The sequence below is a fragment of the Hemitrygon akajei genome, chromosome 5, assembly GCF_048418815.1.
Source record: "Hemitrygon akajei chromosome 5, sHemAka1.3, whole genome shotgun sequence".
Taxonomy (NCBI): domain Eukaryota; kingdom Metazoa; phylum Chordata; class Chondrichthyes; order Myliobatiformes; family Dasyatidae; genus Hemitrygon; species Hemitrygon akajei.
Window position 1 is genome coordinate 82018511 of NC_133128.1, and position 22087 is coordinate 82040597.

At 44.0% G+C, this 22087-nt stretch overlaps 1 protein-coding gene across 4 annotated transcripts in view; it reads right to left on the bottom strand.

Annotated features, from left to right (window-relative positions):
* Window positions 1-22087, bottom strand: part of LOC140727915 (H(+)/Cl(-) exchange transporter 4) — a 108643-nt gene that overhangs the window by 52274 nt on the left and 34282 nt on the right. For 3 of the 4 annotated variants that reach the window (XM_073045884.1, XM_073045885.1, XM_073045886.1), the window contains exon 2: window positions 17261-17412. In XM_073045884.1, the coding sequence (XP_072901985.1) occupies window positions 17261-17404 (144 nt within the window). In that variant the 5' untranslated portion in view covers window positions 17405-17412. Of the gene's footprint in view, window positions 1-17260; window positions 17413-18048; window positions 18071-22087 lie in introns of those variants that run through there. The other variant, XM_073045883.1, reaches the window with a different exon arrangement.

A 22087-nucleotide genomic window follows, 5' to 3' on the forward strand; every position in this document is an offset into this window, starting at 1 on the left:
GTGATCTCTGTCTCGGAGGCCAATGTTAGGCTGTCTTTAAAGAGGGTGAAGCATTGGAAGGTCCCAATGGAGTACCCAGTAAGGCTCTGAAGACTTGTGTCAACCAACTGGCGGGAGTATTCAAGGACATTTTCAACCTCACATAGCTACAGGCAGAAGTTCCCACTGTCTTCAAAAAGGCAACAATTATACCAGTGCCTAAGAAGAATAATGTGGGCAGCCTTAATGACTATCACCCTGTAGCACTCACATCGACAGTAATGAAATGCTTTGAGAGGTTGGTCATGACTAGACTGAACTCCTGCCTCAGCAAGGACCTGCACCCATTGTAATTTTCCTATCGTCACAATAGGTTAATGGCAGATGCAATCTCAATGGCTCTTCCCACGGCCTTAGACCACCTGGACAACACAAACTCCTATGTCGACTATAGCTCAGCATTTGACACCATCATTCCCACAATGATGGAAAACAAGTCTGGAGAGACTTGTTCTAGAGAAGCTCCGGCCTATGGTTAGGCCACACTTAGACCCCCTCCAGTTCGCCTATCAGCCCCGACTAGGAGTTGGGGATGCCATCGTCTACCTGCTGAACCGTGTCTTCTCCCACCTGGACAAGCCGGCGAGCACTGTGAGGGTCATGTTTTTTGACTTCTCCAGTGCGTTCAACACCATCTGCCCTGCTCTGCTGGGTGAGAAGCTGACAGTGATGCAGGTGGATGCTTCCCTGGTGTCATAGATTATTGATTACCTGACTGGCAGACCACGGTACATGCGCTTGCAACACTGTGTGTCAGACAGAGTGGTCAGCAGCACTGGGGCTCCACAGGGGACTGTCCTGTCTCCCTTTCTCTTCACCATCTACACCTTGGACTTCAACTACAACGCAGAGTCTTGCCATCTTCAGAAGTTTTCTGATGACTCGGCCATAGTTGGATGCATCAGCAAGGTAGATGAGGCTGAGTACAGGGCTACGGTGGGAAACTTTGTCACATGGTGCGAGCAGAATCATCTGCAGCTTAATGTGAAAAAGACTAAGGAGCTGGTGGTGGACCTGAGGAGGGCTAAGGCACCGGTGACCCCTGTTTCCATCCAAGGGGTCAGTGGGAACATGGTAGAGGATTACAAATACCTGGGGATATGAATTGACAATAAACTGGACCGGTTAAAGAACACTGAGGCTGTCTACAAGAAGGGTCAGAGCAGTCTCTATTTCCTGAAGAGACTGAGGTCCTTTAACATCTGCCGGATGATGCTGAGGATGTTCTACGAGTCTGTGGTGGCCAGTGCTATCATGTTTGCTGTTGTGTGCTGGGGCAGCAGGCTGAGGGTAGCAGACACCAACAGAATCAACAAACTCATTCGTAAGGCTAGTGATGTTGTGGGGGTGGAACTGGACTCTCTGACGATGGTGTCTGAAAAGAGGATGCTGTTCAAGTTGCATGCCATCTTGGACAATGACTCCCATCCACTCCATAATGTACTGGTTAGGCACAGGAGTACGTTCAGCCAGAGACTCATTCCACCGAGATGTAACACTGAGCGTCATAGGAAGTCATTCCTACCTGTGGCCATCAAACTTAACAACTCCTCCCTCGGAGTGTCAGACACCCTGAGCCAATAGGCTGGTCCTGGACTTATTTCCACTTGGAATAATTTACTTATTATTATTTAATTATTTATGGGTTTTATATTGCTATATTTCTTCACTATTCTTGGTGCGGCTGTAATGAAACCCAATTTCCCTCAGGATTAATAAAGTACGTCTGTCTGTCTGTCAATCCTGAATGAGAAGTTTCAGAACCTGGGCCTCTGTACCTCCCTCTGCAACTGGATCCTCGACTTCCTAACTGGGAGACCACAGTCTCTGCATATTGGTGATAACATATCCTCCTCGCTGACGGTCAACACAGGCGCACCTCAGGGGTGTGTGCCCACTGCTCTACTCTCTCTATACCCATGACTGTGTGGCTAGGCATAACACAAATACAATCTATAAATTTCCTGATGATACAACCATTGTTGGTAGAATCTCAGATGGAGACAAGAGGGTGTACAGGAACAAGATACACCAACTAGTAGAGTGGTGTTGCAGCAACAACTTTTCAATCAACGTCAGTAAGTCAAAAGAGCTGATTGTGGACTTCAGGAAGGGTAAGACAAAGGAACACATACCAATCCTCATAGAGGGATCAGAGGTGGAGAGAGTGAGCAGTTTCAAGTTCTTGGATGTCAAGATCTCTGAGGACCTAACCTGGTCCTAACATATCAATGCAGCTATAAAGAAGGCAAGACAGCGACTATACTTCATTAGGAGTTTGAAGAGATTTGGTATGTCAACAAAAACACTCACAGACTTCTATAGATGTGCTGTAGAAAGCATTCTGACAAGCTGCAACACCATCTGGTATGGGGGTGGGAGGGAGGGGCTACTGCATAGGGCTGAAAGAAGCTGCAGAGGGTCATAAATTTAGTCAGTTCCATCTTGGGTTCTAGCCTACAAAATAACCAGGACATTGTCAGGGAGTGGTGTCTCAGTAAGGCAGCGTCCATTATTAAGGAACTCGAGCACCCAGGGCATGCCTTTTTCTCATTGTTACCATCAGGTAGGAGGTACAGAAGGCCGAAGGCACACACTCAGTGTTTCAGGAACAGTTTCTTCCCCTCTGACATCCGATTCCTAAATGGACTTTGAACCCTTGAACACTACCTCACTTTTTTAATATATTTTGTTTCTGATTTTGCACGATTTTTAATCTATTCAATATACATATACTGTAATTAATTTAATTTATTTATTCTTCTAGATTATGAATTGCATTAACTGTGGCTGCTAAGTTAACAAATTTCACGACACATGCCCATGGTAATAAACTTGATTCTGAGAAATTGAGTTTAGCCATCAGGCTATGATCCCTCTTCAAGTACTGTAATCGTTAAAAATCATAACAACAGATTTTGGCAGCCTCTGGACTATTCACACTTCATAGCAAATTACAGTTTGCAATTCTCCTAATAAATCCAGAAAAGGTGACCATTAGTATTTTCAAAGTGTTCCTATACTTACAGCGTAGCATTGCCCACACGTATTACAACCAAAACATATTTGCAAGCTCTTCTCCTGTTCCTCCAGTATCCAAATACTAATGGAGCTTTGAACAACTAATACCATAAGATCACAGGAGCAAAATTGGGCCATTTGGCCCATTGAGCCTGCCCCGCCAGTTCATCATGGCTGATCCATTTTCCCTCTCAGCCCCCTATCAACCTCTGTCTCAAATATACCCAATGACTTGAACTCCACAGCCACCTGTGGCAACAAATGCCACAGATTCACCTCGCTCCTCATCTCCATTCTAAAAGGTTGCCCCTCTTTTCTGAGGCTGTGTCCTCTGGCCTTAGTCTCCCCCACCATCTTCACCACTCTTCTGAGGCCCTTCAACATTTTTAATCTATTAATAGATTTTTAATCTATTCATTATATGTATACTGTAGTTGATTGGTTGATTTAGTTATTTATTTTTTCTTCTTCTAAACTATGTATCGCATTGAACTAAGTTAACAAATTTCACGTCACATGCCGGTGATAATAAACCTGATTCTGATTCTGGTCCTGATTCTCTGTAATCTGTACAGGGTCCATAAAGTTGGTGCCACTTTGCCTCACTTCTCTAAACTCTGTGACCAACTCCTGATAAATATAGATGTAAAAAAAATATTTTAAGATCTCCCTCATTTGTATTGGCTGCACACATGGATTACCATTCTGATCTTCCAGGGGACCAATTTTGTCCCTTGCAATCCTTTTGCCCTTAATGTATTTGTAGAATTCCTTGGGATTCTCCTTCACTTTATCTACTAGGGAAACCTCATGCTTTCTTTCAGTCCTTTTGATTTCTTTCTTGAGTGCTTTCTTGCATTTTCATACTCCATAAGCACTTCATTTGTTCCTACCTGCCTATACCTCCAATGCAACTCCTTTTTTTCTTAACCAGGGTCTCATTATCTCTTGAAATCCAAGGTTCCCTACACTCATTCCCTTACATTCTGACAGGCTTTGTACAAGCTTTGTACTCTCAAAATTTCACTTCTGAAGGCCATAAGACAAAGGAGCTGAAGTCGGTCATTTGGCCCATCGAGTCTGCTCCACCATTTCATCATGAGCTGATCCAATCTCCCCTTTAGTCCCATTCCCCCGCCTTCTCACCATAACCTTTGACGCCCTGACTCCTCAGATACCTATCAATCTCTGCCTTAAATACACCCAATGACTTGGCCTCAACTGCCGCCCGTGGCAACAAATTCCACAGATTCACCACCCTCTGGCTAAAAAAAATTTTTTTTCGCATCTCTGTTCTGAATGGGCTCCCCGCAATCCTCAAGTCATGTCCTCTCATACTAGACTCCCCCACCATGGGAAACAACTTTGCCACATTCACTCTGTCCATGCCTTTCAACATTTGAAATGTTTCTATGAGGTCCCCCCCTCATTCTTCTAAACTCCAAGGAGTACAGTCCAATAGCGGTCAAACATTCCTCATATGTTAACCCTCTCATTCCCGGAATCATTCTAGTGAATCTTCTCTGAACCCTCTCCAACGTCAGCACATCCTTTCTTAAATAAAGAGCCCAAAATAAGCAAATCCAAGATAGCAGTGCAATGCAGCTTGCAGCAACTACTCCAGAGATGATTATCTGTTATTTGTGAAGCGGGGTGCCGTGCACAATCATAATCGGATGAAAAACGGATGTGGGAGCATGGAAGAACATCTGAAAATCTCCAGGAAGACCTTCTTCGTTGCTGCTGCTGCTGGGAAGAACAGGTCCCCAGTCCTCGGGGTCGCGTTGCCGATGGCCATTGGTGGGGCTGTCTTAATACGCACGGCAGAGGATGGTGCTCGGAGAAGCTGTGCCGGAGGGGATGGTCGGAGGTTCGACGGACTCGGAGTCCGCTGTGGTCAGGTTGCTTTCACTGTGTGCTGCGTCTGTGAGGCTGAGTCGGGCGGCGCCGTGGAAGTCCATAGCGGGGGTATTCCGTTCTGCCGCCGGCGTGGGATGGTGAGTCTGTCGGGACCCTGGGGACTTGTGGAAACTGTGTGGTGGTTTCTTTCAAACTTATAGTCTTTTAACATCTTTGGACTATTTTTACCGTGCCCATGGTCTGTTTTTTTATCAATTATGCTATTGTTTGCACTGTTGTAACTATATGTTGTAACTATGTGGTTTCGTGCAGGTCTTGTGGCTTTAGTTTTTGGTCTTGTTTGTCTGGTGGATTTGGAGCTCCTTTCCGGGGAATGTGCTAAGATGGTAGCGCGATATCGATACGCAGCAGCCTCTCCGGACTCTGGATTGGGGATTGCCAAACGTTATGTGGATTTTCTGGTGTAGTCTGTTTTGTCATGTGTTTTTGTGATATCATTCTGGAGGAACGTTGTCTCATTTTTTAACTGCATTGCATTTGTGGTTTCTAAATGACAATAAACTGATTCTGAATCTGAATCTGAAAACTGCACACAGTATTCCAAGTGAGGTCTTACCAGTGCCTTATAGAGCCTCAACATCACATCCCTGCTCCTATACTCTATTCCTCTAGAAATAAATGCCAACATTGCATTCGCCTTCTTCACCACCGACTCAACCTGGAGGTTAACCTTAAGGGTATCCTGCACGAGGACTCCCAAGTCCTGTTGCATCTCAGAACTTTGAATTCTCTCCCCATTTAAATAATAGTCTGCCATTTATTTCTTCTACCAAAGTGCATGACCATACACTTTCCAACATTGTAATTCATTTGCCACTTCTTTGCCCATTCCCCCAATCTATCCAAGTCTCTCTGCAGACTCTCTGTTTCCTCAGCACTACCGGCCCCTCCACCTATATTTGTATCATCAGCAAACTTAGCCACAAAGCCATCTATTCCATAATCCAAATCGTTGATATACAACGTAGAAAGAAGCGGCCCCAACACAGACCCCTGTGGAAAACCACAGGTAACCGGCAGCCAACCAAAATGGGATACCTTTATTCCCACTCTGTTTCCTGCCAATCAACCAACACTCTATCCACATATGTAACTTTCCCGTAATTCCATGGGCTCTTATCTTGTTTAGCAGCCTCATGAGCGGCACCTTGTCAAAGGTCTTCTGAAAATCCAAATACATAGCATCCACTGCATCTCCCTTGTCTAGCCTACTTGTAATTTCCTCAAAAAATTTCACTAGGTTTGTCAGGCAGGATTTTCCTTTAAAGAAACCATGCTGAGTTCTGCCTATCTTGTCATATGCCTCCAGGAACTCCATAACCTCATCCTTGACAATCAACTCCAACAACTTCCCAACCACCGACATCAAGCTAACAGGTTTATAATTTCCTTTTTGCTTCCTTGCCCCCATCTTAAATAGCAGAGTGACATTTGCAATCTTCCAGTCCTCCGGAACCAGGCCAGAATCTATTGACTTTTGAAAGATCATTGCTAATGCCTCCGCGATCTCCACTGCTACTTCCTTCAGAACACGAAGGTGCATTCCATCTGGTCTGGGAGATTTATCTACCCTTAGACTATTCAGCTTCCTGAGTACTTTCTCTGTCGTAATTGTGACTGTGCATATTTCTCTTCCCTGACACCCTTGAATGTCCGGTATGTTGCTGATGTCTTCCTCAGTGAAGACTGATGCAAAATACTCGTTCAGTTCCTCCGCCATCTCCTTATCTCCCATTACAATTTCTCCAGCATCATTTTCCATCGGTCCTATATCTACTCTCACCTGTCTTTTACTTTTTGTATACTTGAAAACGCTTTTAGTATCCTCTTTGATATTATTTGCTAGCTTCCTTTCGCAGTTCATCTTTTCCCTCTTAATGACTTTCTTAGTTTCCTTTTGTAAGCTTTTAAAAACTTCTCAATCCTCTGTTTTCCCACTAATTTTTGCTTCCTTGTATGCCCTCTGCTTTGCTTTTACTTTGGCTTTGACTTCTCTTGTCAGCCACGGTTGCATCCTTTTTCCATTCGAAAATCTTTTCTTTTTTGGAATATATCTGTCTTGCACCTTCTTCACTTCTCGTATAAACTCCAGCCACTGCTGCTCTACCGTCCTTCTCACTAGTGTTCCTCTCCAGTCAACCTTGGCCAGTTCCTCTCTCATGCCACTGTAATTTCCTTTACTCCACTGAAATACCGACACATCGGATTTTGGCTTCTCTTTCTCAAACTTCACAGTGAACTCAATCATGTTGTGATCACTGCCTCCTAAGGGTTCCTTCACTTCCATCTCTCTAATCACCTCTGGTTCATTACACAATACCCAATCCAATACAGCCGATCCCCTAGTGGGCTCAACAACAAGCTGTTCTAAAAAGCCATCTCATAAATATTCTACAAATTCTCTCTCTTGAGATCCAGTGCCGACCTGATTTTCCCAATGCACTCGCATGTTAAAATCCCCTACAATTATCATAACACTGCCCTCCTGGCAAGCCTTTTCTATTTCCTGTTGTAATTTGTAGTCTGCATCACTGCAGCTGTTCGGAGGCCTGTAGATAACTGCCATCAGGGTCCTTTTACCCCTGTGATTTCTTAGCTCAACCCATAAAGATTCTGTACCTTCTGAACCTATGTCAACTCTTTCTAATGATTTAATATCATTTCTTACCATTAAAGCCACCCCCTCTACCTACCTGCCTATCCTTCCAATACACCGTGTATCCTTGGACGTTCAGCTCCCAGAAACATGCATCCTTCAGCCACGTCCCAGTGATGGCCACAATATCATACCTGCCAATCTGTACCTGTACAAGATCATCCACCTTATTCCCTGTGCTGCGTGCATTTAAGTATAGCACCTTAAGTCCAGTATTTGGTACTTTTTGCATTGATTGCACTGCAACTTTACTGCACTGCAACTCATCCCAATGGCTGCAAATTTGCTCCATCACCTACCTGTCCTTCCTGACATCCTTACTGCTCACTACCTTAGATCTATTTCTGTTTTCCCTCTCCTCTGCTCCATCATTCCAGTTTCCATCCCCCTACCAAATTATTTTAAATCCTCCCTAACAGCTCTATTAAACCTTCCTGCCAGGATATTGGTCTCCCTGGGATTCAAGTGTAACCCGTCTTTTTTGTACAGGTCACACCTGCCCTAAAAGAGGTCCCAATGATCCAGAAACTTGAATCTCTGCCCCCTGCTCCAATCCCTCAGCCACGCATTTATCCTCCACCTCATTCCATTCCTACTCTCACAGTTGCGTGGCACAGGCAGTAATCTGGAGATTACTACCTTTGTGGTCCTTCTTCTCAACTGCCTTCCTAACTCCCTATATTCTCCTTTCAGGACCTCTTCCCTTTTCCTACCTATGTCATTGGTACCTATATGTACCATGACCTCTGGCTCCTCACCCTCCCACTTCAGGTCTCCCACTTACCAAGTACACCTTTGTCAGAAAACAGCCTGTCCCAATCCACACTTGCCAGATCATTTCTAATACTGTAGCGGTGTGCTACACACAGCACTGGAATAACGACACGCAGATGGTGAGTTGTAGTTGCGTAAAAGATTTATTCAAACTTTGCGGCCTCACTTTTAAGCCTTCCCGTTTCCGCCCTCCCCGGGTGGGAATACTGTAGGGGCGCATATTCACAATCCCTTCCCGGGCGCGGGCTTTTCCTCTTGCTGGTGAAGAAGGCCTGGGGCCCTTTTTGGGCCGGCCTCTCTGCCGGTGCGCGCCATTTTGTGAGCCGGTTCAAGTGCGCTGGAAAGTGGGTCACCACAATACCATCAAAATTGGCCTTTCTCCAATTTCAACCCGTGAACCAGACCTATATTTTTGCATATTTACTTTGAAGCTAATGCCTTTGTAATCATTAGCTGCAAAATGTTCCCTACACAAACTTCTGTCACCTGCCCTGTCTCATTCCCTCATAGTAGATCAAGCAGCACACACTCTTTCATTGGGACTTCTATGTACTGATTAAGGAAACTTTCCTGAATACATTTGGCAAACTCTATCCCACCTAATACTTTAATAGTATGGGAGTTCCAGTCAACATGTGGAAGTTAAAATCACCTATGATAACAACTTCATGTTTCATGCAACAGTCTGCGATCTCTCCACAAATTTGTTCCTCTAATCCCTCAGATTGTTGGGTGGTCTGTAATATAACCCCATTAATGTGGTCATACCTTTCTTATTTCTCAGTTCCACCCATAACACCTCACTGGACAGGTTCTCCAGTCTGTCCTGACTGAGCACTGCTGTGACATTTTCCCTGACCAGTAACACTACAAATCCTCCTTTAATCCCTCTCGTTCTGTCACATCTTAAACAATTGAACCCCGCAATATTGAGCTGCACTGCCCCCCCAACCAAATCTCACTAATGCTACAATATCCTATTTCCACATGCTGATCCATGCCCTGAGCTCACCTGCCTTTCCTATAACACTTCTTGCATTGAAATGATAATGAAAATTATTTTTTCAAGGTTATTATCCTGATCTTTAATCCACCAGAATGCAATACCATTCACGTCAAAGATTACCAACTTTATCATTAAGTATGAAAACTAATGATTTTAAACCATTTAAAACATTACTTTAGTTTCAAAGGTTTAGTGTACCAATAAAAAAAGGTTTACCTATATTTGTGGATTCACAATTGGAAATAGTGCATTTATATTGATGGTATAATTAAGTGCAATCAATTCATATTCATGGAAGGTTCTTGTTGACAGATGGATTTATACTAATAGTTAAGTCCTTGAAGAACAGCAAGTTTCACTGCACGTCCACTCAGCAAGTTTCACTGCATGTCTACAATGGAGAAGTTAAAACATTCCTGATGAATAATCAATTCATTTTCTCAGAAGCTCCATACAGATGTGAGCAGACAGAATGATCTCAGGAGAGGAGGAGCTGCATTCATACAAATCAGTTGAAAATGAATGGAGAACAGTAATAAAAACAACACACACAAAATGCTGGTGGAACACAGCAGGCCAGGCGGCATCTATAAGGAGAAGCACTGTCGACGTTTCGGGCCGAGACCCTTCATCAGGACTGACTGAAAGGAAAGATACTAAGAGAACAGTAATAGTTCATTAACTCCCCTGTGTTCACAATGAGTTCAAGGTAGAAAATATTGCACTTTGACTAATTGGAATTTTGTTGTTTGATTTTGTTTGGCCTACTAAAAGATGGTAATATTTTAACAGATATTTACTGAAGGAACTTGACCCACAAACTTCAACCAAATCTTTTGCAGCAAACTGACCACAGTTGGATTTTCCACTTGGAATGGGTTCTGCCTGAACCATGCCACCAGGGTTACACTTCTCAGGACTACCATCAACTTGGACTATACCCTGCCTATTTTCCCAATATCTCCCGCCAATTTAACATCCCCTTGAATTATAACCCATCCAGTGTACATCCTGCCTAGACTACAATCCACAGGGTTACATCTAATCCTGATTAATACCCCAAGATTATGTTGTGGCAGGATTCAGTTCCCAAAATTCCACCCCTCACCCAATGATAAATTCATCCTTCTTAGGATCATACTCACCCAGAACACTGTTTCTCAGAATACACCCCACTGGATGTCACCCCGTCTCGTTTATTCTCCACGAATTCCAATCCATCAGTGATACATTCCATCCAAGTTAGACTCACAATTTCACTCCAAACATGTTATACCTCACGAGGATGACCTCTTTTCAGAATATACCCCTCAGGATTAGACTGTTCAGTTCCTCAGATGTCAGCTCATCCAGTTTATATTTCAATGACTTCTCTCTACGTTACACTCCCCAGGATCACACTCAACGTGTGTTATACTCCCCAGGATCGCACTTAACGCGTGTTATGCTCCCCAGGATCACACTCAACGCGTGTTATACTCCCCAGGATCGCACTTAACGCGTGTTATACTCCCCAGGATCACACTCAACGTGTGTTATACTCCCCAGGATCACACTCAACGCGTGTTCCGCTCCCCAGGATCACACTCAACATGAGTTAAACTCCCCAGGATTACACTCAACCTGAGTTATACTCCCCAGGATCACACTTAACGCGTGTTATACTCCCCAGGATCGCACTCAACGCGTGTTATACTCCCCAGGATCACACTCAACGCGTATTCCGCTCCCCAGGATCGCACTCAACATGAGTTATACTCCCCAGGATCACACTCAACGTGTGTTATACTCCCCAGGATCACACTCAACATGAGTTATACTCCCCAGGATCACACTCAACGCATGTTATACTCCCCAGGATCACACTCAACGCGTGTTATACTCCCCAGGATCGGGTCAACGAGTGCTCCACTCCCCAGGATCGCGCTCAACGCGTGCTCCGCTCCCCAGGATCACGGTCAACGCGTGCTCCACTCCCCAGGATCGCACTCAACATGAGTTATACTCCCCAGGATCACACTTAACGCGTGTTATACTCCCCAGGATCACACTCAACGCGTGTTCCGCTCCCCAGGATCACACTCAACATGAGTTATACTCCCCAGGATCACACTCAACGCATGTTACGCTGCCCAGGATCGCACTCAACATGAGTTATACTCCCCAGGATCACACTCGACGCGTGCTCCACTCCCCAGGATCGCGGTCAACGCATGTTCCGCTCCCCAGCATCGTGCTCAACAGGTGTTGACCCTTCCTCCAGCTGTGACCTCTTCAATGACCTCTGCCCTCTGTCCCACCAACACCCCAGGCCTTCTGTCATCTGGTCCTCTTTAGAACCTCTTCACCAAGCCGTCTGTCCTTCTTATCCTTCCCTCAGAAAGGATAACTTGAGAGCCTGAATCTCATGCCAACAGTTCAGCTTCCAAACCTATCATCCTGAAACAAGCCTTAGCTCATTTTACCTTGAAGAAACCTTATGGACAAGGAGACATTCCAAAGACATTGTCTGTCATTTACATTAGCAGAATTATTACTTAGATGACAAATTCACCCCTGTTAATGTAAAACTTTACAAGTTCTCAGTTTAAAACATACAGGCAGCCCCCAGGTTACAAACAAGCTCTGTTTTTACAGATGTCCATACGCACAAAAATCATTCCATATAGTAATCGCATCTTCACAATTTTGTAGTGAAAGCATCAATAACACCTAAGACTGATAAAGTCATACAGCATAAAAACAGGCCCTTCGGCCTAACTCATTCATGCTGATAAAAAAGAATAAGTGGAGAGAGAGAGGAAACTAGTTTTGCTGTTCATACAGATGAACATAAGTATTCACGATTAAGATATGAATTTATTATTACGGGAACTCATTCATTCGTAACCTGGGGGTGTTTGACTATGGAAGTAACAAGGTCCCTTGTATGTTACACAAATGATCTGTTCCCATGGTGACAGTGACTGGTTTGTTTCTCCGAGCTGCTGCAATATGTGTCCCTCATGTTCATACGAGCACTTAGTCATATGGTTGTGTTTTACAAAAGGAACACCTTGCAGAGATTAAGCTGTAAGAGTTTGCTCCCTTGTCTGTAGATAATCCAGGGCATAGGCCATCATTAGCCTAAGTAACTGAAGCACATTGGATAGAAGTGTGCTGAATGGGTGAATTGGTTTATTGCTGCAAGAAACTTTATTGTCATTGGGGTCACAGAGGTAAAAAGAGATTTTCATTCACTTTGCAACATTTACGACATCAGGATGCCTCAGCCTTCCTGCTAAATTCTGAAGAGCAGCCATTGCTATAATGAAGGGAGTGCAGTAGGCAAGTTTGATCCTGCAATTGCCCCCTATTTGTGCTGTGTTGAAATTGAGTTAATGATGTTCGTTGAAGAAGAGACACAAGATTCTGCAGATGCTGTAATCTGAGGAAAAAAAACTGCTGGAGGAACTCAGCAGGTCAGGCAGCAACTGTGGAGGGTTCCCAATATTTCAGGTTGAGACCCTATATCAAGACTTGAAGGACAAGGCGTGGCCAGGACACTAAACATCATTCTCTTCTGGCTGAAGTGAGCCTCAGTGTAACTCCTCATCTGAAAGTTAGTGCCCCATTTCTCAAGGCCAAGCAAGAGCCTGGATTCAAGTCCACAACACTTCAGGCCCAGTGATGAAGGTGTCGCCACCCCAGTCACAGCTGACATCAGTAGATAAACAATAATAAATACGATTGAATTCCTCTCTCCCTCATTGTCAGCTCCATTATAGCCTGAGCAGACCATGACAGCCCAATTATTCTTCTACAATAACTATGAGGAAGACACCAGGACAAAATAACTTTGCCCAAATGCTGTGGGCAGTACTGCAGTTACTGCTACTGCCTCATCGCTCCAGGAGCTGGGGTCAAAGTTTCAGTGAACATTTATTATCAAAGTATGTGTGTGCAGTATACAACCCTGAGATTTGAATTCCCCACAGACAGCCATGAAACAAAGAGACACCATGGAACCCATTCAAAGAAATGATCACCCCCCCACCCCACCCCACCACCACATGCAAAAAGAAACAAATCGCCCCAATTGCAACAAACAAAATGAGCAAAAAGCATAAAATTGAAAGTCCTTATTCACTTGAGCTCAGTTCGCTATCTGCAGGCTATCCTGATCAAAATTGCCCAAAAATAGCAACGAAAGAAAAGGAGTGACCAGGAGCAGAGACAAAGCAACTGCTGGAGGAGCAGAGCAGATCAGGCAGCACCTATCAACAGGCTGAGACCCTTCGTCAGGACTGAAAAGGAAGGGGGAAGACACCAGAGTAAGTAGGTGAGGGGAGGGGAAGGAGGACAATAGGTGAAGCCAAGAGGCTGGGAGAGGTCAAGGTTTGATCAAATTCCTCGATGTCAACATGTCAGAGGATCTATCCTGGACACAACACATTGATGCAATTACAAAGAATGCACGACAGCGGCTATATTTCATTAGAAGTTTGAGGAGATTTGATATGTCACCAAAGACGCATGCAAATTTCTAGAGATATACGGTGGAGAGCATTCTAACTGGTTGCATCACCACCTGGAATGGAGGGTCCACTGCACAGGATCGGAAAAAGCTGTAGAAAGTTGTAAACTCAGCCAGCTCCATCATGGGCACTGGCCTCCCCAGCATCAAGGACATCTTCAAAAGGCGATGCCTCAAAAAGGCAGCATCCATCGTTAAGGACCCCCTTCACCCAGGGCATGCCCTCTACCCAGTGCTACCTTTGAGGAGGATGTACGGGAGCCTGAAAACACACACTCAACATTTTTGAGGAACTGCTTCTTCCCAGCTGCTATCATCTCAATGGACAACCAACCCAGTAACACTACAGCACTATTTTTTGCTCTTTTTGCACTGTATATTTAATTTAATTTTGTTATATATACTCCTTACTGTAATTTATAGTTCTTTTATTATCATGTTCTGCTGTCACAAAATACATTTCACAACAGGTGCCAGTGATATTAAACCTGATTCTGGTTCTAGTTCTGGGATGAGTTTTGTGAGGAAATCTGAGCATAACAACCAACATTAGTTGTTGGCATTAACAACTCTGGGATTTCCACTCTCTTGAAGCCTCTGCCAATGTTTCACTACTGGGAAATTGACTGTGCAGCGATCACATAGTCCATGTGGAAACCAGTACAGGAGTGGGAACTCAGTCAACTTGTACTCAATTCCACGGGCGGTAAAAACCTGCACCACAGGCACAAAGCAGCATCTTTTCCCTTTACTCTGAATGAACAAAATGGTGAGAGACCCAGCTAAGAGTCATATAGAAAGGTTTTGCAACATTAACCAGCTTTTAGATAATATCTTTACACAAACTTATTCAATTATTGACTTTTAAATTTGTACTTAGAGAGACAGCACCCATCAGGCTGTTCCGGTCCAATGAGCAACTATGCCCAACAATCCAACAATTTAACAGCAGCCTAATCACAGGACAGCTTACAATGCCCAATAACCTACAACTGGTTCGCCTTTGGACTGTGGGAGGAAACCAGAGCACCCGGAGGAAACTCATGCACTCAACATACAAAATCCTTACAGACGGTGCTGGAATTGAACTCCAAATGCCAGAATGCCCCGAGCTGTAATAGCTTCGTGCTAACCTCTGCTCTACTTTTCACTCTCCTCCCACCCGGTAGGCGCTACAGGAGCCTCCGCTCCCGCACCAGCAGGCACAGGAAGAGCTTCGTCCCTGAGGCTGTGACCCTGCTGACCCTCACATCACAGTGCTGAAGCAGGATTGCACCCATATTGTACTGTCTCAGTACGTTTATATTTGTGTGCTGTAGCACTTAATTTTTATTCACAGTTATTTTGTAAATAACACTTTCTGGTTAGATGCTAACTGCATTTCATTGGCTTTGTATCTGTACTCGGCACAATGACAATAAAGTTGAATCTAATCTAATCTAATCAAAAGCCATGGCTTTATTAAATGTCCTAAAATTTCTCAAGGATTAATCATTTAGAATCCTTTAACATTTCAAGTTTAAAGTTCCATTCTAAATCTTTTTAATATTTCCAAACATTCCAGAATGTCTCAGAGGCAACGTCGGGGCTCTTTGTTTCGCCAGCTCCAGCTCAGGTAGAAGGCATGGCCCATCACCTTAGCGATGGAAGAACAAGCTGGACCAGGACGACATCCATGCAGCATCAATCTACAGGCCACGCCACTCCGGGAAAACTATGTTTTCAGCTATTGTAACCATATGTGCTATTATACGCTATGTGCTGTGTGCTGTTGGCAATGTGTTTTGCACCTTGGCCCCAGAGAAACGCTGCTTTGTTTGACTATATTTATTTATGGTTGAATGACTATTGAACTTCAACTTGAACTTGAGCTAGTTGGCACTGTTTTCTTTTTCTCTTTTCTGTGCTGAGGAAACATGCAGTGTCACTTCAGGAAGGACACCCCATGTCACTGACAGTAAACTGTGACCTAATAAGTGAAAATCAAATCCTGCAGCTGCCGGAATTCTGAAATAAAAACAGGCAATGCTCAGTGTTCAGACGAAGTGTTCATTGTCACATCAGACTCAGAGAGGGCTAAGGTCAAGACCGCTCTCAAAAACTTGATGGTGCATGATCAAGGAGGGGGAGATCAGAAGTGCTGGTGAGGGGTGAGGGTGGGGAGAACTGGTGGGAACAGATAGAACCAGGGGAATGAGAAGAAGGATAAAGGTCAGGAGTGGTCAAGAGCTGGTGTGACTGCAGCCTTTGGTGTCCAAAAGGATGGCAAACAGTGGGCAGTTTCAGCACAGATGCAGCAGAGATGCCTGTGGCACTGTGTTTGTCTCAATCCTCCCTCAGATTTTGTCCAGTAAATCACTGACTGAGCTTCTGCTGCTTGTATTAATATAGAACAGGAAAATTTCATCACCTTTGCTGCCAGTTTCCACCCTACTCACACCTCCACACTGGCACCCTCCCACTCTGCCTTTCCCATAGCTCTCAGGGACAGGCTAATCACAAACACCCATTACAAGCCCACAGACTCCCACACCTATGTTAACCACCCTGACTCCTGTCAGACTCCATTCCATTCTCCCAATTCCTCTGCTTTCATCACACGAAGGCATTCCACGCAGGAGATTTTAGAATGCCTTGAACTGTGGCTTCCACTCGACTCTAGTAGCAAAGCCCTTGATGACATCTCATTTACTCCCTGCCCTTCGTCTCTCACCCACTCTCCTACTGGGGAGAGCAACAACAAAGTTTCCTGGTCCTCACCTTTTGTCAAGGAATGTAGAGGAAACTTGACCAAAACACAGAGCAGCAGAGATGTTTCAGTGGCGAGTGATAACTTCAATAGTAAACTGCAAAATAACAAACCACGAGGGCACACTAAACAAGAAAGAACAGATACTAAACACTACAGGAAACAAGGTAACTGAAGGCTAGGAGCAACTGGCTGACTTTGGCTGGTTTGATGGGTGAACAAATACTGTGGGTGAGAGGTTGGTTTAAATAGACTGCAGGTGATGAGTTGGAAATAAGGAGCGGGTGATTCCTGTTAGCTGGGTAGAGAGTGAGGGGGAGTGCCGGTGCAGGCCTGACACCTTCTACCCTGCCAATCTCTACCATAAACAGATTGTCCTTTACAATGTCTGCCAGCTCCAACTGAAATCCCCTCAGAAAGCATGCATTCTCTTCCCATGGTCTCACTCTACCAGAGATATTCCACAGATGCCACCTGATCTCCATGGCATTGCCAACGTTTTCTGGTTTTATTCCGAACCTAGAAAATCTTTAAATTCCTCCACAAGCCATGAATCAATACAGAAAGTCCTTCAAATACCTTTCTGTGTCTGTCTGTGTCCCGGGACTTTTCTCTCAACCAGTCTATCGTATGGAAGTCTTCATACATTCCAACCTCTGGGATTGATTCATCCAGGAAGTCCATTAAATTCCCTGAGCCATTCATCTCTCCTCCTGTAGCCATACTAAATCCTGTCAAAGAAAGAGAAATATTCATTTCGACTGGAACATATTTTAGAAATGTACTTAGTCAAAATTCTGTTTCAACACATAATACTGTCAATGTATGGCAAAAGAATATACCGTTACTAATACTCCAAATGGCCTTAACAGTAAATTCTTTAAAAGTCTAACAACTTTCATTGATGACAGACTTGCAAAATACTTTGGAACAACTTACTAAGTTAAAGGCATAGTATAAATGCAAAATAATTCTGTTATATGTTTTTATATAGAGCACTACAACTGTATACAGAGAATCGCAATTAATTAGAACACATTGGGACCAGTATATTTTGGCCCAATTAGCTGAAATTTCACAAAATAGTCAAAAAAAGTATTAAAAAGACAAGCTACCATTTAACTGAGTAACAAATTATGCATTTAAATGAAGTACAGAATAAATTAGTTCATAATCAATACTACTAAAGTACTACAAAACTATGTATTAGTTCCTAAAAGTAATCGAGAGAGGAATTCGGTGTATGTTGACATATTCTTCTGATTCTCGGTAAATGAACAAAATCAACATAGCCACCTGGTGCAAATAGTGGACCACATTTTCGAAATCTTCATTTTAATTTGTACATTCAAAATGATTGTCAATACCTTCAGATTCTTCATAGTTCCTAACTTGTTGAAGTAGTGAAATCATTTCATTTTCACTCCTGGCCATATCTGGCATCACCCAGCCTGAATGTTTGAAACCACAGTGAGCAAAATAGTCCTGAATTGTCCTATGGTTTAATACTTGCCAACCATCAGTGACAAAAATCACTACTTTTTGAACACAAATATGCAAGTGACACTATAAAAGGTGATTGATAAGTTCATGGCCTGAGGTAGAAGGAGATGAGTTATACAGCTCTCATTATATGCACATGCAGGTCAACTCTTTGAGTGATTATGCAGAAAATTTGGTTAATAATTCATCTACTTCTACCCTGGGCCATGAACTTATCAATCATCCCTGATGAGTTATTAACTTCAAACATTCTGCATAATCACTCAAAGAGTTGAACTGCATGTGCATGTAACAAGAGCATCCAGGTGGTCCACAGGGGTGATTGATAAATTCGTGGCCTAAGGTAGAAGGAGATGAGTTATACAGCTCTCATTACATGCATGTGCAGTTCAACTCTTTGAGTGAAAATGCAGAAAGTTTGAAGTTAATAACTCATCTCCTTCCACCTTCGGCCACAAACTTATCAATCACCCCTGCTGTGGACACTTTCTGGAGGTCCAAGATCCGTATGCTCCACAACCGCTGGACTAAGTGTGTAAATGTAGGAGGGGACTATGTTGAAAAATAAATGTGCTAGGTTTTCTAAAATTGACTCCGTCTACCTTAGGCCTCGAACTTATCGATCACCCCTTGTATTTAAGAGCTGTTTACACTGTTCTTAATAGACCTGCGTCCACACAAGTGCACGCAATTGACACTAGTTAGAAACTGCTCGGCAACAGTCTCCTGCCCCAATTAAGCAGCACGGTGTCCCAAATAAATGAAGGGAATCTTGGCTGTCTTCTGGATTTTTTTTTGTTCCTCAGGTGTTGTCCCAAATAAGCGGCTGCCCTGATTAGCCAAAGGCCCGACTAATGATGATCCATCATCCTCTCTGGACGTTATTTGATTACGGAGTGTACGGCATACTCTGTGGAAAGTGTAATTGCATTCTGTGGACAGCACTGTCATATACTCCATGGAGTGTGCGAAGTACATTCTGTAAACAGCACTTTGTAGTCAGCCCTGAAATCATTTGCTGTGGACAGTGTGTAGTTATATATTATGGAAATTCTGTAATTACGTGAATGTAGTGTAATTGTACTCTAGACCTTAAAACGTATATTCTGGATAGCAATAAACTGTACATTTAATGGTCAGTAGTGTTGGTGTATGGGCAATATTGCAATGATATACTCTGGCAGCATTACCAGGTATTCTGTGAAGAACGCTGTAATTATGTGTGACCAATATATAATTGCACAATCTGTCAACATACTCCGGACTGTATAACTTTATAAACAACATAGTTGCTTCCTCTGTGGAGAATAATTGTGTTTTGTACTGTAATTACACACTTTGACTGGAACCGTGATGACAGACTTTATGAAGCATAACTGCATGGACTGTGGAGAACACTTCTTCACCCATACCAAAGCTTTTGTTTGCAAGGAATGTGGAATTCCCTCCTCAAACCTGAATACCAAAGGAGTTCTCCGTCTTACCTTTACTCTATGAAGGCGGACAAGCAGTGACATTAACCAACAGATCCACAGCAGAACCAATTCCAGTGATGGCCAGAGACACAAGCAAGGCTGACTCATTGCCCCAACAACTTTCTCAATCTCTCTCGCTGCACCTCATTTGCAAAAAAACTTCCTCCAGCTGCAGAAAGTCCCACCTATAGTAATTGTACTCCTGAACCAAGATCACCAGAACCTCAGTAGTCAGGCTGCAGTGCGTAGATGATACTTGTGCATAGATGGAACATCTGTGAGACTTGCTGCTCAGCAAAGCACAGCCTATTAGCCAAGTACAACTTCCGGTCAAAGTATGATCCTGAACACAGGAGTGCTCCCAACTGGGCCACTGCTGACATCTACAGGACAGAGGTGGTATTGCAACATCATGCAGCGGATGGCTACAGTGAAAAAGAGCTTCGACCAGCAACCATTCGACATTTGGGATTGATTAGCAAGAGCAAGTTAATGGAAGGTAGGGACAAGTGCAGTGGTCGTCGTCGGGGTGGACAGAGTCAGAGTGGCGGTCTTGAGGCTTTAGCTCTCCGAGGCTTCAGTCAGAGAAAACAAAAAAAGAAAAGCTCAAGTTTTTTTCTTCCCTTCTTTAAACCTGCTCAGCTAGGACAGTAGAGATGCAAGGCAGGATAATGCAATGCTCATCTTGCAGGATGGGCCCTCCAGTGTCCCTGACGACTACAACTGTGAGAAGTGCATCCAGCACAGCTTCTAACAAACCACCTTAAGGAGTTGGAGCTGGAAATGGATGAACTCCAAAATCATTCGGGAGGCTGACGGGGTGATAGATAGGACATATAGACAGATAGTTACAGTGAAAGTGCAAGACACAGGAAACTGGGTGACAGTCAGGAAGGGGAAAGGGTTATTAGCCAGTGCAGAGTACCCCTGTGGCCATCCCCCCTCAGCAACAGGTGTGAATACTGTCGGGGAATGACCTAACAGAGGAAAGTCACGGTGATCGGGTCTCTGGCACCGAGTCTGCTTCTGTGACTCCGAAGGGAAAGGGGGAGAAGAGGCATGCTGTGTTGATAGGGGATTCGATAGTTATGGGAACAAACAGGAGGCTCTGTGAGTGAGAACAAGATTCCCAGATGGTATGTTGCCTCCCGGGTGCCAGGATCCAGGAGATGTCGGACTGAGTCCTCAGCATTCTTAAGTGGCAGAGTGAACATCCAGAAGTCGTGGTCCATGTAGGTACCAATGACATGGATAGGATGAGGGACGAGGTTCTGCATAGGGAGCTCAGGGTGTTAAGTTAAAGGGCAGCACCTCCAGGGCTGTGATCTTAGGATTACTACCCATGCCACGTGCTAGTGAGACTAGAACTAGGAAGATTATACAGTTTAATACATGGTTAAGCAGCTGATGTAGAAGAGTCTCTGGCACTCCTCTGTGACTCAGAAGGGAAGGGGAGAGAAGAGGCACGCTGTGTTGATAGGCAAACAAACAGGAGGTTCGGTGAGTGAGAAAGAGATTCACAGATGGTATGTTGCCTTCTGGGTGCTAGGATCCAAGGCATATGATTATTGGTCTCTCTTCTAGGGAAGGTGGGACCTGTACAGAAGGGACAGTTTGCACTTGAACTGGAATGGGGACTAATATCCTCGTGGGAAGGTTGTTAACTCTACACGTTGGGGTTTAAACTGGAGTTACAGGGGATTGAGAACCAAAGTGCCAGGAGAGTCTGTGGAGAGGTTGTTGGTAAGACCTCAGACAAAGTTAGGAATCAAAAGGTTGAGCATGGTGTGACTAATGTCCTGAGCTGTCTGTATTTCAATGCAAGAATTATCGTAGGAAAGGCGGATAATAGTGTTGAAGATGAGGTAGCTGGTTTACAAACTGAGGAAATGTGTAGTGCGGAGAGACTGTTGATCGGGCAAAATTACAGTCAACAGGATGAGCTGCAATGTAAAAGGTGGACAAAATTGAAAAGGGTGAACACAGGACTGAAGGTGTTTTATTTGAATGCATGCAGTATGCGGAATAAGGTAGATGAACTTGCAGCACAGTTCCAAATCGGCAGGTATCATGTTGTAGGCATCACTGAATCATGGCTGGAAGAAGATTATAGTTGGGAGCTTAATGTCAAAGGATACACACTGTATCGAAAGGACAGGCATGGTCGGGGGTGGGGGCATGGCTCTGTTGGTGAAAAAAATGAAATCAAATCATAAGAAAGAGGTGACAGAGGGTCAGAAGGTGTTGAATCATTGTGGTTAGAGCTAAGGAACTGCAAGTGTAAAAAGACCCTGATGGGAGTTGCAATTACAATGGGAGGTAGAAAATGAATGCCAAAAGGACAATGATACAATAGTCATGGGGGGCTTCAATATGCAGGTAGATTGGGAAAATCAGGCTAGTGCTGGATTCCTGGAGGGGAAATTTC